Below are 17309 nucleotides of genomic sequence, written 5' to 3' on the forward strand. Positions count from 1 at the left end.
TGCATTTTCAAACCTGCCTAGAGTAATTTCAAATCTTTGTTGTGCGTAATATTTAAAATGTCCCCCAGGCATATGTTTTTTTGGTTTTTTTCATCAAAGTCTCTTCATTCATTTTCTCTTCCCCCATCTTTTCTCTTACAACGTCTAACTACATTGTGAGGTCATTGCAGAGAAGTCACAACACACTGTAGGCTATAAGATCTGTCTGTCCAACTAAGAGTGATTTCACTGGTTCCCATCCACATAATATTATTTTTTGGTAAAATATCCCTTTAAAGGGAAGTACTGTGTACTTCAACACACTTTAGATAAGGTCTTTTTTTACAGAGCAGGAATCATCGGTGGTGGTCTGGCCTAAATATTTCCTGAGCAAACGGATACCATTTTTCATTCCGTCTGCGGCAGTATGAAGCAGGCAGCCACTTTCTTGGCCTCTGTTCCTGGACCAACCCCTCAGGCTCTCTGTGGTGCCAATCTGCCTTTACTCAGCTGACATCATATGTCATCAAAACAGAATGTACATTTTTCCAAAGCTTGGTGGGAAACATTGTAACTGATGAAATCATTGTAGACTTCATCACGTTGGGAACAGTGAACATGTTCTCTCTCTTTAAAAAAAAAAAAAGTTGTATGTATTTATAAATAAAAGTATTTATTATACTTGTGAAATCACTGTAAAGATTTCACTATTTAGTAACAGCAAACTGACAACTATAGATTTGCAGTTGCATTGTTGCAACGTGACGCAAAGTCTAGGGGAATGAAAATTTCATTCATAAAAAAAATAAATAAATTAAGAAACGTGACGTGAACTGCACAAAGCTAAATGTATCCATGACATCAGTCGGCCCCTGATAGGAAAGCGCGTTAACAGTAAGTTAATTATGAGACTATAGCGCCCCCTGGTGGAGACTTGAGAGACGACGAATGCGTTGGTTTGTCTGCCTCCGTTCGTAAAAATACAATACAAAAACATACGTTTGACACGAAAGCCGTTGGTTTTTCATCAGCTGCATAATAATGTCTTGCAAAATAAATGAAACAAAAAATTTAAAGATAGGTTGATGATTAATGATAGATTTTGAAGGATATAGCCTATATATCGATAATATTTTAAATACTAAACAACAGACTTTTTCATTTAGCGTGAATCATGTTTATTTGTTTTCCAGGATCATGACCAGTCTATGGGGCGAATTCCAAACGGCTTTTTTTGCGCCCTTGAAGGGCACTTCACGAAGGGGACGCCATTTGTAGGGACGTTCCAAACGAAAGTGAGCAACTGATTCCCTTCAAGAAGGGTCCTTCCAGAAGTCCGTTAGTGAAGGGAACATGCGAAGGTCACTTCACGGAAGTGATTTCCGTTTGTGATCATGTGATCTTCACTTAGAAGATCTTGCCATGCATTTTAAAGCAAAGTTGGGGTTTATTTTGACTTTACATACAAACGTAAGTAGAAATTAAATTTTTCTTTATTTTTATGTAATACAAAATATTTTCGTCAGTGATAAAAATCTGATTTATGACTGTATTGTTAGCAAGTTTAAGCAAGTTTAGTTTGAAAAAGTTTAATAGTAAATAAGACACAGTTAGACAATATTTGAATAAAATAATAACAATAAGAAGAAATATTTATTTGCAACAATTGTTGGAGCGCTGAATGCTGCACGCACGCGCAGCGTTGTCAAGGTAACATTTTGTCCGTCGTTCCCTTCACCAAGGGAGTTCCTAACGCTTATACGAGACAGTAATGCTCTACACCCTTTAAAGAACACACTTCAAGGGCTCTGCCCTTCGAAGGGGAGTAGGGCATAGGGATGCTCACTTCTGTTTGGAATTCGCGCATGATCATGACACGTTATGACTCGTGACATAACCTGTTCAAGTTCACGAGGACATGAAGTGCCACACACATTGTTTTTCTGCTATGATTGTGTTGTTTTATACTGAGCTAATTATATATATATATATATATATATATATATATATATATATATATATATATATATATATACTTTTATTTAATTTATTTAATTTATTTTGCAATCTGGAGTTAATCTGCATTTTTACTTTTAATGAAGACATTAAGCCATTTTCCTCATGATGACCCAGCTGGTTCACATGTTATGTAGGTCATTTCAGGTTTCAGTTTGGGGACATTCAGTCACCACAGTTAAGACAAAACCAAATCACCCACACACAAACACCCATTGTGTCAGTGGACCTCAGATTGGTTGATACTGTTAGATCATGTTATTTACATCCACAAAGGAAAAAGGAAATGGAGAAGGTCCAAATGTTTTGTTTTTCTTTTCTGTTTCGTTTGAATGATGTATTATGATGATGTATTCGTGATCAAATAACCTGTCAATATGCAAAATATCTCTTGAGTTTTTTAGCTTATTGTTTGATCTAGTTTATATCATCTTAGTTGTTAAAAAGGGGTATATTAATGTTTGTGTCCTGCCCTCTTTTCTATTCTGGATGTTGGAACAAACCCAAATTGAAAAGTGAGTACCCAGTGACGGAGGGCCAGCTATGCAGCAAGAGAGGTGAATTCTGGGATACGGGTCCAGCCTTTTAGGGACATAAAGGGATCTGGGAGGTGCTCATGAACTAGCTCAGGTCATCATGGATGGGTTAGCATCACCTTTTACATAATCTGGGGTACTTTGCAGGTTTTTCCTATACAGTATATTCTGTTTTACTGTTGTTTTTGTTCTCACACTTCAAAATGTCTCACATCCTCAGTGAAGTCTAACATTCAGATTCCCTCTTCTACTGAATTGCTTAGGCCAGGGGTTTCCAGGCCTGTTGTCAGCTAGAGCTGCTTGAAGGGATAAAATATTCTGAAGGAATACATGTTTCAAAATACACAAAGAATATCCATTTGAGGTCCAGACCGCTTGTAGAAATGGATTTTACAGCCTGTGACAGTGCTGCTATATTCACTTATGTGTGATGGATTCATAGTTTGATCTGGTGTCTTGATGAGCCTCCAATATCTCCACATTAAATATACATAATGTGGATTTTTCTGACCTGACCAGTGCTGTCAAGTCAACCTCGTTTTCATATGAGTGTACCTTGTGATTAATCTGCTGTCATCACCCTTGAAAGCTCTTGAAGGGTCTTTGCGTAAGTTAGTAAGGGAATGGATATAGTAGGCAGAAAAAACATGACAGTATAACTATATAAGTATTCAAATAAGCATATTCAAAGTTGCAGTCAAATGTTCCAGCAAGTTATTTGATTCTCATTATAAATATGTTTTTCAGACAGGTTAGTACATTGTGTTTAGGTAAACCTACTGTATGATGCCCCACATGTAAGTTGGCAACCAGTCTCAAAGGAAAAACATGCATGTTCTGATTTTTCTACAAAATGATACAACATTGCTTGTTGCACATAGCCTCGTATCTTACAATAATCTGCCCTGTAATCATAATTTGTGTGAAAAGGAATAAATTCATGAGATAGCGAAGTACCCACTGGTTGCACGCTTCAGAATTTTAACAGGTACTATTTGTAACTTCATCCATAAACTTGGTGACACACTTTATTTTTTGACAGTCAGTCTGACTACATTTGAAAGGTTAATTAGTTTTAATGGCAAAAGTGACGGCTGCTCTGGGAATGGCCGTCTTCTCAGAATAAAGCGCTGACGACTCTTGTTATGCCTTTGATACACTTGTGATCAGTGATTGGGTGAGGGTTTGCTTTTCATTAGGATCTCTTCTGAGTCACCCTGATTTACCGCCTTTGACTCTGCTATAATAAGCCAACAATTATTGATCTATCTGTCAGTCATAGCACAAGACAGATGGTATAGCACCACCTTTCCCAGAGCCTTCGCCCCCTCTTATTGAAAGGAGAGCTCCCTTGCATCGTAATGAAGTTTCCTGCTTGAATGCGCAGTCTGAATCCTAAAATATCAGGCTTTCTCCACATGGATTTACTGCATGTTACCCTTTGCTGTATATTTCGATCAGAGTTAGACATCCTAAATGGTTTCTTAAATTGTTTATTTAAGTCTTTTTAGTTCAAAACATTCAACTCATTTTAACTCACCGATGACCAATGGGTTTTATTCTATTATTTTTCTATTGTTCTTATGTGTGCTTGCTATAACTCAGTGATTGATATTGAAGGTGTTATGTCAGTTAACGGTCTCCTAACCTTTAGTGATTGCTGCCATCTAGTGGACACCTAAATTATGTTTGATACCTCTTGAAGGATTCACTAATAAATGCAAATTCTGTAATCATCTACTCTTTGGAAAAGTGATTCACAAAGCACAGGAACATTTACTTTCATAGGGTACTCTAAAAGATTTTAATTTTGTTTTGACAAACCTTTAAGACTGTTTTCTGTCAACTAAAATCTATTCCAGTGACAGTGCCTGTGCTCATGGGTGATATTTTAGACTTTTATGGTGTAATATTTCAATTACAGAATACAAAAAAAGAGTGCAAATTACTTTAAATCCATGAGACATTTAACCAAAGCAGTTTAAAAATATATTCACTGTTAGGACTTTCTCTGTAATTGCAACTGTTAAAGTTGTGGCGCAACAGAAGTACACTCAAGTGAATGGATTATTGAAAAGGAAAAATGTAGGTCAGGGACTTGGTTCTATCCATCGGTACTTTACTTGATGGAGGCAGATCTAATCTTAATGCAAGCTTGCAGTTGATTTTAAGGGGCGCTTTTAAGCAATAAAAGAGAGTGTTTTTTCAGCGGTAGGTCATGTTATGATATTTTGATAAAAAATGAACACGGTAAACGAGCATCAATTTCACAACAAACATAAACATGAACTGCACTGTTAGACTTATGGAGGCTTTACAAAGAAGAAAAATGTCATATGGGCCATTTTTAGGGGAAGTTGTTTGTCCTTTTATAATGACTCTGATGTGTATATTTGTGTACAAATGTTAAGTCAGTCTATGTTCAGCACTTTGGCTGTTTTACTTTCATGCTGACATTTAAATCTTCCACATTTTCAGTAGCTCATTTAACTCTTTGTGTGGAGAACAAGTAAAGTGAGTGGTAAAATATTTGTCTTGTCTCAGTTTCAGTTTGCTGTCTAGTTGTGGCTGTGGTTGTCACATTGTAGCTGAATAAAAATATTCATTTCTTTCTCAAAAAATAAATAAAATAAAAATACTGACCCCAATCGTTTTAACTTTTAAAGTGTATAGTAGGAAGAGTAGTACAGTAGTATAAAGATCTAAATGTAGCCACTGACTCATTAACATGAAATGTTGACAGATATAAGCAGGCCAGGATGTGCGCACTGGTAAGCTATTGCCCTCTTCTGGCTGTAATGTAGAACATCCAAGAGCTTACACTTTTGAGTTAAAACTTTCATGAAAAATGATCATACAAACATTTAAAAAAAAAAAAATGTAAAAAATATTGGTTCTACTGCAAATCTACATGAACATACTACTTGTATGCATCATATAGCAACTGTAAGTTATACTAAATGTCAAATGTAATCGAGATTCAGAAAGGACAGTGTGTCACAGAGCACTGTTGTCAGCTGCTAAAGGTGACTGTCAGTTTCCCTTTTAGTGGTAAATGTGGGAAGTAAACTCTCTCCCTCCTCTCTTGTCTCTGCTTTGTATGTATGTGAAAGCTCAGTTTCACTCAATAAACTATCATGGTAGAAACTTTCAAAATTGAATTGCTGTTCACATTTTACTGAAAAGCCTACAAAATTGACTGACAACAGATTCCATTGTGACAGCCTCACATGGTGCACAGATAATGAACTCTATATCTTTCATGGGCATTTGTAGTGGAAATATATAAACAGCTTTTGTGTAGCCAAAGTGTAAAGGTATGTATCTTTAACAGAAATGTACATAACCTGAGAAATTTTCACTTGAGTAAAAAATGTGACTAGTCTGGACTAGTCCACATATATAAGCGATATCATTCTTAACAAATACCTCATTGTCTCTTCTATTTTACTTTTGATACTTACAATTACTACTATTGTTTTTCCTATTAATTACATCAGACAGTAGACAGAATAAACAGAAGTCACTTCATTTTATTTCTCAAGCACATTTTACTCAGTCAAGTAAATGAAGTTCATCTTCTTCTTTCGCAAAATATGTGCAGATGTCCACGAGACGGTGTAATTTTCCACGTTTTCTCTTAAACTCCTTTTGGGCATCCATGCACATCATGGTAAACTTCTGAAACTCACTCAGATTCAGGCACTGTTGGTAATTAAAGACTTCATTTTAGATTTACTGTTCTATTATGCAAAAGTTATTCTTTGATCACACAACAAACCACATGAATAATATTTTCCAAAATTGTCTGAAATTGATAAGCCTCTCTATGGAAACATCGCGTGCCATTAGCTAGTACTTTTTTAATCTATTTAACAGAAAATGTACTTACAATCAAATAGTTTTCTTTTGGCTAATTGATTTGCTGAAAAGCATTAGCCAATATGATTGCCATTTACGCATTTTCTACTGAAAAAAATCTGCTAACAGTGACAAAATGCAAAGAGCAAAAATAATGAATCATTCTAAATGACCTTTGTAATTTTGACAGGGAAAAAACATCCATACCGTCAATTATTGTTATGTGCTATGAAAATGTAGTAGTCAGTGGCTAAGGACATTTTTAGTCACCTAGTGCAAAGATTGTACAGTGATGTTAAATGCTGTTAAATATTTGACTGTTAAGCAACACTGGTAGTTGTATGACATCTGTACCTCGTCCCCAGTGATGTCAAACAGGTTCAAAATCTTTTTGAAATCAGAACCCTTGAGGTTGAAAAGGAATCCGGATGCCTTAAACTCTTTCAGGTTGATGGTTTTGCTACCGTCCATATCCAACAGCTCAAAGACAGGGAGGAAATGGTGACAGATGAAGGTCTCTTCCACATCGTGCTATGTACACATACACATTTCAGCACATGTGACATTGATCACAACCTCTCATAAAGCAATAACAATGATAAAGACAGAGGAAATTTGGCAGTAAATGGGTTTTTCCTGCAGCATTAAAAAGAGGAAGTGGCTTTGTGCTCAGATATTGTGAGCCCTATATGGTTGTGGTAAGTGTGGAGGGGCTGTTTTTGATGTGGTCATGTTTTGTAAGAGAATGTCTTACTTCACTACTGAGCAAAATGCAGACCATCATATAAAACTCCTCAAAACCAATTTCTCCATCAGCATCCCAATCCAGCATGTCGAACGTCAGCATTATGTGTTTCTTCCCCATTGTTGTCACATGCTTCATGAAATGGTAGAACTGAATGTCTGATGAAGGGAAAAGAAAAGCACGACAGTTATTCCAAACATTGAAATTCCACTGTAGCAATGTATCCACCTATTACAGATTAATAAAAATTACATAAAAAGACTGATAATTTTTTTTTTACAGATTTATCGGTTGTTCTCGTGTTAAAGGGGAATTGCGCATTAACAAGTGATTATTAGTGTATTCTTACCATTCAGTGTTTTTTTCTCATGAATGTCCAGAAGACAAAAATAATCATAAATTATTTTAGTGTTAGTCAGTGAGAGAAGGCAATGAAACTTGTTTAAATTCAAATATTCGAAGAAAACCCCCTTTTTTAACTTCATTTTGCTCTTTAGATTAGATTAATGTTAACCGCTTCCACTATCAATAAACAATTAATGCTGTTACCATGGTAATTATGCACCGTTCACGCTTCCGGATTGGCGCGGGCGGCGGGCCAGGACGCTACACACTTGGTTCGCTTGCCTGGTCCGAACCCGAGTTCGATTGATCCCCCGCTGGACTGTGTTCGTATTATTTTATTTGGGTCTGAACTGCAGTTCCTTTGCCTCATCAAGCCAACAGCTGTTTACCCCGTTGCTTAGTAACAACTGACAGGAGAAGGCGGCAAAATGCATAGTTGCTCTCTTCATTTTTATAGCCTATATTTATGTTTTTGAAACATTGGTTTTGTTTCCAAAACTTAAGTACATAGCGGTACTTACGTCTGTCTTACGAATGTAGCCTACTGTAAATGCTCTAAAGAACGCTTAAGGCAAACAGAAATTAGACAGCTTTCTGCTTGCATTGTGTCAGGAAAGTGAGTGAAACACACACACACAAACACATATTTTTTATTTTGTTTATTTATTTATTTTTATCAAATAATTAATAGCTGTTCACTTACGCGATTTGGTAGGCCTACGATTGCGTTTGCAGCGAACCATACCAGAGTTCACATGAACAGACCACTCTTTTTAAGCGGACCCGGGTACGGTTCATTCGGATTCAGAAGACAGCGTTCACATCAACCGTACCGAACTCTGACTTCAGTCGAACCCAGGTGAGGACCAAAAGTGCTAGTGTGAAAGCACCCTAAAATTGAGTTGCTGATTATAATTTTAAGTATAATCAACGTAGTTGTATGTCATTTCAAAGTAAATTATATTAAACTGACTTTTAAAATATGGAGTTGAATCACATATAACCTATAAAAAAGGTGGTTTTATGGCTGTCACAACTAGGCCTACTAGCTTCAAAGCTCAGGCTGTCACAAATAGTTTATTTCATTTAAAATGTTGGCGCTTATAATTTAGTCATTCTTCGTGCCTGTTTGTTGTTGGCTTTGCTGCTTTATCAAACTTTGTGGGGAAATTTTACACAGACCTGATCCCCTGCTCCACTCGAAACCTGGATGCACATATTTCTGGACATATCTGAAAATATTAACTGTAATAGCCTATCTTTTGTAGTAGCCTACCTATGGCACAGCATAGCCTACACGTTATTTTATTTTATTTACTTTAAATAAGCAATGTTGTATTCATTGCTTGCACTATTAATGTGATAAATGTGCATAAATTCACGTTGTACAGTGCGCCCTTGAAAACAAATTGTAAACAAGAGATGACTTAGTTTCCCGGTCTTACTCTGTCCAGATTAGGATTTTGTTATTGATAGTTTAATACGTGCTTTAACTGGACTCCTATAGAATTGTTTGTTTATTACTTGTAAAAGTAGTAGGCGTAGACTATAAAAAAAATTACAATGTTATTTCTTAGATTTTATAATAACGGCTTGGGGAAAAGGCCTACTGAGAGTTCTGTTTTCTGTTTTCTTTTTTCTTTCTTTCATTCTTTTTTTTATGTTATCTGGGCATTTAAAACACTTTTCATGTGTCAGGCTGAATAGTGTCATCAGCATTTAATGTGAAATTTCTTATCAGTAATTTTAATGTACAAATCACTCAATGTCATTATCTGGAAAGGGGAATAACCCAATTGTGAAATGGAAAAACCAATGGATAGTAGGGACAAGCAAATCTAACACAGTAACGCAAACAGGTAAATCATCCTCTGGCTTTCAGATGAGAACTTGTGGCAAAAATACCCAAGGTGTTGGAAAACAAATATAGATATTATATCTTTCTCTCCCTTTAGACTCAATTCCTCACATGGTCTACATTGGAAACCATTTAGGAATTTTCATGTCAAATGTTTTCCTGCCCAATATAATACAATCTAGTAAAGAATCATATTTTTTTTTGAATGGGCCGTGTTAATGTATATAAATAGTCCAATATTAGAGAAGAGAGAGGACAGTGAGAAGGCTCAGTGGAAGTGAGAGAATTAGTGATGATATCTGAGAACAGCTAAGGTTCTGGAGTTGCTCATGCAGGGTTTGGTTCCTCTATAACCTGCAGTGGACTTTTCCTGGCCAGGGAAATTCTGCCCTCCTGACACGTTACTTATAAGCTTGCATACTAAACACAACAACAAAGCAAAGCCAGACTGGTTGTGGATGTTGTTAATCTTGTTGGATTCTTGAGTGATCGATGGTAAGTCTCTTATTTCAAACTCATTTGATATTTTCAGTAAAAGAACCACTCAATTATTTTGTTTAAATATATATTTTTATGCATTTTTTATTGCATAGGACCAATAATATGTAAGATTATTAGCATGACATGAAAACTGACAATTTTATACATGCATAAACAACAACTGAAGTATAATTTACCAGTTTCACAAATACAATATTTAGCCTATTGTTTGTTGTAATAACCATGTTACAAAGCAAAGAGCTCAACTGGATACAACAGTATATGTAACGTTTTCACGTATCTTTTCGAAGTTGATAAGTCTTCATTTTGCTTTCTTAAATGCACAACTATATGGTTAGCTGCATTTTATTATTTACATTTAGCATTGTTTTTCCACCATCTGTCAGAGCTGAGCTGAGAACCAATGATTAAGAGTATTCATTGCAGTCTAAACATTTCTTTTTTTCCACCAACAGATGTTTTTTCTCTTTTTGAGTACATTGTTGTTTCTCCAGTCCTCTGCTGACGGATCCATCAAAACAGCAGAGAGTTACTGGACACTTAAACCAAATGGTTTGTTTGTCTGAATCACGTCTAAGGAAAAATAGATTATAGTTTATAAAATAGTTTATAAAAGATCTCTTTTATAAACTGCTACAATTCATTGTATTTGTATTGGGGCTTATATTGTTATATTTGCATTTCTCACATGTTTGTCAATTTCCTCATCAGTGCTTGTAGTGAATGTCGATGCAAGTGAAGATGTCAACATGGTGCCACTTATCTGTGGAGAAGCCTATGAAGGGAAAAATATTACATGGACCAGAAACAACGATGAAAATCTGGAGGCTCATGGAAACAGGATTGTCGTCACAGTGGAGGCCTGGAAGGGGGGCAACTACTCCTGTTTCAACAGTGAGGGATCCTATCTAAACCACACTCTGGTGCTGGCTCAGTGGACCTTCAGGAAGATTATCAAGAATAATCCTGAGAAAGGTACAACTATCTTTAACATTGTGCAAACTTGTCGTGATATTAATGGTAAACAATGTTAAAATAATTTTAAGCCTTCAACAGTGAAAAAAAGTCAAATAAAATCATTTCTACCGTGTATTTTTTTAGAAAACATAATAGGGTCAGTAAGATTTTTTATTTTTATTTTTTTATATTCATCAAGGCTTTACTTATTTTAGCAAAAATAGAGTAAAATTGTGAAATATTATTACAATGGAAATGTTAACTATTTTAATATATTTTAATTAATTTTACACAGTGATTGCTCTTCAGTGTCACATGATTCTTCAGAAATCATTCTAACATGCTGATTTGGTGCTTTAAAACATTTCCTATTATCAGTGTTGAAAATGTTATGCTGCTTAGTAATATTTATTTATTTATTTTTGATACATGATACATTTTTTCTTGATTGTTTGAAACGAAAGTTCAAAAGAACAGCATTTATTTGGATTCTAAATCTTTTGTAACATTAAATATATAAATTAAATAAATGATAAATTAAATATATAAATATATATGTCTCTGCTGTCACTTCTGATCAATTTAATGCATCCTTGATGAACAAAAGTATTCATTTAAAAAATAATAATAATACAAATTGACCCCAAATGTGTGAATGGTAGTGTTGATCATTTTTATAACATGTGTCTGTTTGTTTATTTATTGCGTTAATTTCAATTTCATAATTTTATTATTGAATTACTTTACCAAACAAGGTTACATTGATTGTTCAACAAATAACTACGGAGGTTCCTTCAAATGTAAATGGGAATGGGGTGAGAACAGGAATGGCCATGTTGTTCATATCAAAGCCACACGGTAAGTTTCTCAGTCTTACCTTAGTCTCTGCGATCTGCTATGATGTAAAGGGTGTGGAAGAGAAACTAAATCTTTACTGATATTGTCCCAGCCCTGGTGGAAGCAACATCAGCTGCAGTCTGGATGACAGAGAACAGTCTATTACATGCTTAGACCATGACTACTGTCCCTATGCTGAGGAGGTGGAGCGCATCAACCTGACCATATTCTTCAGAAGCAGCTTTGTTGTTGAATCCTACAATACAAAGTTCTACATCATGGATATCGGTGAGCTCTCAAAAACTGCTAAGGTGGGGTCTTAGAATACTGAATCAGTATGTCGCTCATCTGAATATGAAACAATCTTTTTCTCCACTCCTTAGTGAGGCCTGATATTGTGCCTATTAGTAGGATCAATAAAACCTCTGTAGAGGTCAGATATCCACACTCCTGGAACACACCATCATCCTACTTCCCTCTCATGTTCCAAGTGGTTCGCTGTCGGAAACGCGAAAAATGCGACTGCTCCAAACCGAACTTACAAGAGGTAACACCACACACATACTGTACACACTACTGGTCAAAAGAACATCCGGAATAATTACATTTGGAATAATTAGGCTGTATTTATTTAATCAAAAATTAACAGTTATTGATATATTTTTAAAATGTAATTTATTTCTGTGATTAAAACTATTATTATTTTTAGTCAGACCAGGAAATATATTAATATTTGTTTTGCTCAGATTTTATTCACACAAAGTCACCAGCTGCCAGTGAAAAAAGGGATGTGTGTGTGTGTGAGAGCCAGGGATGAATTCTGTAATTCCTCATGGAGTGACTGGAGCCAGTACAAGTATGTGTATTTAACATTTGTAATATTTCTTAGCAAAAGATCAATTTGCTTTACCCCCATTAAAATATATTGCCTTATTAATGTTTTTTCTGCACACATTATAATACAAACTTTCTCTGTTTGTTTTTAGATGCAAAACCAGAAAGAACGGCAAGCAGAGGAACCGAGAACCAAAGTTAAAGATGCTATAATTTATTATGCATCATTAAATAAAAATCAATTGAACTATCATGATGCTCTCTGTAGTTATGAACAATGACTGACTCTATTAGACCTTCTCTGGTCATATACTGTGTAATTAAATACAAACACATAGTATGTGTTTTTGTAATAATTTATTTATTGTAATAACACTATCATGCTCTTAAATGAATTATTTATAACTGTAGTACATTTTAACTGTGTTACATGTATGTATTTATTATGATTGCTGATGTCTTTACTTGATTATATAAGACATAAAACATCTATATGCTCTTAATTCAGTTTTGTCTTGATTGCAAGTTTAGATTTAAGAAGTGATTTCATTTGATGTCTCACCAATTCTAAACTATTATGTAGTGTGTATTTTGCTAAATATCACTCACATTGAAAGGTTTGGACTTCGTTAGGGTCCTAATTATATGCAAATGTCTTTTCTTTCTCTGTAGATCACACATAAGATTGCTCAAGACAGGAATTACTGTCACATCTCAATGTGGAGCAAAGCGACATGCTATCCCCCCCGTTTCAACAGAGTTGGGGCATCAAATCAAAAGAACCACCTAAATCAATTGATTACTGATTGTTCAAATGTTGTGTGAAAAAAGTCCTGAAAAAAAGAGTATTGAAGCCTGGAAAAAACATGTGTAACACCATGAGTGACATTAACCACCATGAATTGCCTGTCATAAAAAAACACAAGTGCTGGGTTTTTGGAAATGACACAATTGGTGCATCACTAACTAATTTTGAGGAACTTACCCAAACAAACCTGCCATTCATTAATTGAAGCTGGTATAACAAAAATAAATAAATAAAAATAACAAAAATAAATGAAAGAGAGCTGTCATTAACTGATCTGATCAGCTGTGACTGTAACTCTATTAATCACAAACCAGACTATTAATAAGCAATTTTAAATGGGGTGAATGAAAATAAATCATTAAAATGATAATAGATAATGTAATTTAAAAAGAGTTTGTACATTGTCTTGGTTAAATGCATTCGTAAATATATGTCTGGCTAAATACTTGACCAGTTTATCCAGGTTTATAAGTTTGAGATACTGTATGTGTATATGCCTTGAGAAAGCCACAGTCTCTCTTTATCAGAGCTAACAGTTGTTTCAGGGCAAGTGTGACATAAAAACTTTGATTTAAGAAGCATTTCCTCAACATCATTATGAGAGACATTGAAGAGGGTACAGATTGCTGACCTACTTATGAAGTATAGAGACTAAAAGAATATTGGCTCACTCCCTCTGGGACATGTGCTCTTGCTAGCAGGCTGATAGAATCATCCACATGCTCATAATTAAATGATTTACAGTCTATATGTAGCAGACACACCTTCTTTGGATATATGAAAAAAGATAATAATGCAAATAGGTACAGTTTTGAAATGTCTACAGTGATCTCTCTGTTACTCTTCTAGTGTCTAGCATTGATTTCACAAATTAGTTTTCACCAAACATACAAATTCAAGATGAAGATTATGGGATTGTGATTTTGACGTGATCCAGGGCTCTTGTTTTTGAAACTATTGTTTTGGGTTACCTTACCATGAGACAGCTGCTTTGGCATTGCTGTTGAGGGTTAACATGTGACCTGTTGTATTTTTTTTTACTGAATAGACATTTACTGTATATTCCTACATCGTAGTGCTACATCATACTCCGTAAATGATGCTTAATCAAATGTTTATACAAGAGGGAAGTTCACATCAACATGAGTGAATAGCAGATCCAGCTGTGCCTTCACCGAGAAATTACTAGGGGTTTGGAGATGATAATTCCCCATAAAGCGTGATTAAGGTCATCAGTTTTTAACCACATGCTTTTTTTGCGTGTGTGTGAAAGCAGAGATGGATCACTACACTTCTTGCAATTATACACAAATTGGAATTTATATATATATATATATATATATACATATGTGTGTATGTGCGTGTGAGTGAGACCCCACAAAACCAGTCATAAGTAGCATGGGTATATTTGTAGCAATAGCCAAAAATATGTATGGGTCAAAATTATTGATTTTTCTTTTATGCCAAAAATCATAGGATATTAAATAAAGATCATGTTCCATGAAGATATTTTGTGAATTTCCTACTGTAAATATATCAAAACATATATCTGTAAATATATCTTCAATAACTATGGTTGAAGTAGGCCTGTGTGTGTGTGTTATATTTTTATAATTGAAAGAAATAATAGGCTGTCTGCCTGACTTTTCTCATCGCCAAAAAGGCGAGAGGGGGAGAGAGATATTAATTTGAAGAGGCAGTATCACAGATAGCCTAATTAAAGTCAATTATCATTTTTGTATTATTCACAGCTCGTGATCTGGCTCATTATAGCACTCTTAATCTTTATAGCACAGTTGGCATCGTGAATGCTGAGTCGTCTGCTCTGACTCCTTATCATTCCACCTATCCACCCCCTCTCTTCCTTTCCTCTCTTTCTTTCAGTCTCGAACGTGTGCTGTGCCCTCATGATGCCACGGCGCTCTCTAATCCGCTCTCCGCGGCGCACATGCTCAGTACCGATCACTGTGGCAATCTGTAATGGCTGCGGGATGATGTGATACGAGTCCCGGTGCCGCGCCGCGTCTCTTCGGTAGGAATGCCATTTCCCTGAGACCGCCAACCACTCCATTCATTCCTCCGTCAACATGGTTGACATCCGACAGAAGAATAAAGGTCGGACATCGTAGTCGCGAGCACTTGCTAGAGTCATAATCGTGTAAGTTGAATGCTTATTTTGTCTGTTAAATTGCGGTTCATTGAGCGGGGGATCCGGACATGAGTGTGTCAATGTTTGTTATCCGAGGTCACTACAGTTCATAGCAGCATCTCTAGAGAGAGAAGGCACATATATAACGTTAGCCGCGTGCTGCATAGCTATAGCTGCATCCAACTAACGTTATTAACGTTATATATAACATGCGATTAGAGGCCAGAGATATCTATTTCCGTGCAGGTTTCCTTTTATTACAGACGTTTAACACCGGTTATCACAGCAGCGTCGTGTCATTGTAGCGTTACAGGCAACATTGGCTACAACGTATCCTCGCATTTCTTGTTTTTATTTACGCCAATAGCACAGAAAACGAAGTTATTGTTGTAGACGCGCTTATTTAGTACTGCAACAGGCTCATTGTGAGATCAGCCAGTCACACACAATGAATTTTCAATGAGTTTGGGGTTACTATAGTTCATTTCGACAGCTCCCGCTGGCTCTAACATTAGAAAATACATTATCAGGGTGCGAAACGTTGGGGTTGGGGGTCGAGGGGCCGAGCTACTTTTTAAAATAAAGCTTAAACCTCCAAAAGGAAGTCCAAACAACAAGTTGGGATTGTAAAAGTATTCATTTTTACAGACAAGTATACGTTTTAAGGGATTTGAAATGTTTCATTAATCACAAAAGTTAGATTAGTGATAGAAAGGCGCTAGCCTTACGAGGTAACCATGGCAACAGTAGGCTGGCAAAACATTTAGCTTTAATTATCCAGCTAAAAATACAAACATATAGCCTACTGTATTTATCGCTTTATTGTATATTTAAGTACAAGTTACTTACAAGTATCTCACAAAAAGAATAGTGTTTTTTTTTTTTTCAAATATAGATTATAGGCGTTTTATTCTGACAAATTTTGCGCAAACACAGCTAATTACTTGGTCCGAAAAATGCCCCACAGAAGTTACTTTACAAACGAATGTACAAAAACGGACTCCTTCCTCAGAAGTGTGTATAGGTAGCACACTGAGTGCAAAACAGATTATGTAACTGTTTCCCTATAAAACTGCTGCTATACAGTTTCATGGAAACTTTGACAGTCTAGTTATCTACATTATTTGCTAAGTTATGGTATACAATGCTGTTCATCAGGTTGTTTTTATGCACCATCTATGAGTTTTAAAAACATGCAGTCCTAAGGAAACAAACAGGTTATGTAATAACTTGTGTTTAACTCTGTCCATTAAACTTCAGTACACAATGCTGCCACATTTTACATTTAGTCTGTCTAATCATAACCTACATATAACCTTTTGTATTTGCTGATGTATTCAGTTGAGAAATAATTCTCTTAATCAGTATTTTGGTCTTGTTTTCACAGCTTTTCTTGTGCATATAGGGCTTGTCTCAGACAACACCTTTTTTACTGACTGACAGTCATGAACCTCTCTCTCTATCTCTGTGGCTCTCTATCTCGTATCAGTGCAGTGCTGGTGTGTGATAGTGCCAGTGAATTGCGTGTGGTTGGCGGTAGTCAGGAGTGATGGCTGTGAAGGAGCGGGTGGAGGCGGTGCTGAATGTGGGCCTGCGGGTCCCCAGTATCATGTTACTAGAGGTGCTGTACCGCTGGGATGTCAGCTCCTTCTTCCAGAAGATCCAGAGAAGCAGCCTCAACAACAACCCCCTCTTTCAGTACAAGTACCTGGCCCTCTACCTTCACTATGTGGGTGAGTAGCAAACCTATTTTATGTGATGGTTTTTGGGGTATACCATGGTATACGAATAAGGAGCCATTCAGTGTCACGAAATGCCCATCAGGTGACCATGGTATTACCATCTCTGCACCATTGTACTTTTTGTGAGGGAATAAATGGCTT

The 17309-nt window shown here is 35.9% G+C and overlaps 3 protein-coding genes across 10 annotated transcripts in view; 2 read left to right on the forward strand and 1 right to left on the reverse strand.

Annotated features, from left to right (window-relative positions):
* Positions 1–1288: 1288 nt before the first annotated feature.
* On the forward strand, positions 1289–13925 carry il12ba (interleukin 12Ba). 4 transcript variants are annotated; one of them, XM_058797005.1, is made up of 9 exons: positions 1329–1449; positions 9701–9835; positions 10297–10393; positions 10553–10816; positions 11554–11656; positions 11748–11923; positions 12019–12182; positions 12382–12491; positions 12622–13925. In XM_058797005.1, exons 2-9 carry the CDS (start codon positions 9833–9835, stop codon positions 12680–12682), a joined length of 978 nt encoding a protein of 325 aa, XP_058652988.1. In that variant the 5' UTR covers positions 1329–1449; positions 9701–9832; the 3' UTR covers positions 12683–13925. The 4 variants fall into 4 exon arrangements, with proteins under 4 accessions (XP_058652986.1, XP_058652988.1, XP_058652987.1 ...); XM_058797004.1 differs by lacking the exon at positions 1329–1449 and adding an exon at positions 7695–8341; XM_058797003.1 differs by lacking the exon at positions 9701–9835 and having other exon boundaries at positions 1289–1449.
* On the reverse strand, positions 5473–8271 carry LOC131552865 (EF-hand calcium-binding domain-containing protein 9-like). Of its 3 annotated transcripts, none has more exons than XM_058797008.1 (4): positions 8186–8271; positions 7147–7295; positions 6747–6923; positions 5473–6236 (listed from the first exon to the last, which is right to left on the reverse strand). In XM_058797008.1, the coding sequence occupies exons 1-4, from the start codon at positions 8223–8225 to the stop codon at positions 6087–6089; spliced, it is 516 nt and encodes a 171-aa protein (XP_058652991.1). In that variant the 5' UTR covers positions 8226–8271; the 3' UTR covers positions 5473–6086. The 3 variants fall into 3 exon arrangements, with proteins under 3 accessions (XP_058652991.1, XP_058652990.1, XP_058652993.1); XM_058797007.1 differs by lacking the exon at positions 8186–8271 and adding an exon at positions 7487–7680; XM_058797010.1 differs by lacking the exon at positions 8186–8271 and adding an exon at positions 7687–7821 and having other exon boundaries at positions 5475–6236.
* Positions 13926–15152: 1227 nt separating the features above from the next.
* Positions 15153–17309, forward strand: part of rnf145a (ring finger protein 145a) — a 28892-nt gene continuing 26735 nt past the window's right edge. Inside the window, exons 1-2 of one of the 3 annotated variants that reach the window (XM_058798866.1) lie at positions 15153–15435; positions 16814–17159. In XM_058798866.1, the coding sequence (XP_058654849.1) occupies positions 16976–17159 (184 nt within the window). In that variant the 5' untranslated portion in view covers positions 15153–15435; positions 16814–16975. The remainder of the gene's footprint in view (positions 15436–16813; positions 17160–17309) is intronic. The other 2 variants (XM_058798867.1, XM_058798868.1) reach the window with 2 other exon arrangements.

The sequence above is a fragment of the Onychostoma macrolepis genome, chromosome 14 (genome assembly GCF_012432095.1).
Source record: "Onychostoma macrolepis isolate SWU-2019 chromosome 14, ASM1243209v1, whole genome shotgun sequence".
NCBI classification, from domain to species: domain Eukaryota; kingdom Metazoa; phylum Chordata; class Actinopteri; order Cypriniformes; family Cyprinidae; genus Onychostoma; species Onychostoma macrolepis.

What these genes read in the sequence shown, in the direction of transcription:
- il12ba (XM_058797003.1), top strand. Translation starts at nt 1,402, where the DNA reads ATGCATTTTAAAGCAAAGTTGGGGTTTATTTTGACTTTACATACAAAC. An exon ending in CTGGACACTTAAACCAAATG is followed by an intron (nt 10,394 to 10,552) that starts GTTTGTTTGTCT and finishes TTTCCTCATCAG; the next exon opens with TGCTTGTAGTGAATGTCGAT. An exon ending in AGTGACTGGAGCCAGTACAA is followed by an intron (nt 12,492 to 12,621) that starts GTATGTGTATTT and finishes GTTTGTTTTTAG; the next exon opens with ATGCAAAACCAGAAAGAACG.
- LOC131552865 (XM_058797007.1), bottom strand. Translation starts at nt 7,622, where the DNA reads ATGAAGTTAAAAAAGGGGGTTTTCTTCGAATATTTGAATTTAAACAAG. An exon ending in TGAGAAAAAAACACTGAATG is followed by an intron (nt 7,296 to 7,486) that starts GTAAGAATACAC and finishes TCCCTTCATCAG; the next exon opens with ACATTCAGTTCTACCATTTC. An exon ending in TTGACATCACTGGGGACGAG is followed by an intron (nt 6,237 to 6,746) that starts GTACAGATGTCA and finishes AATTACCAACAG; the next exon opens with TGCCTGAATCTGAGTGAGTT.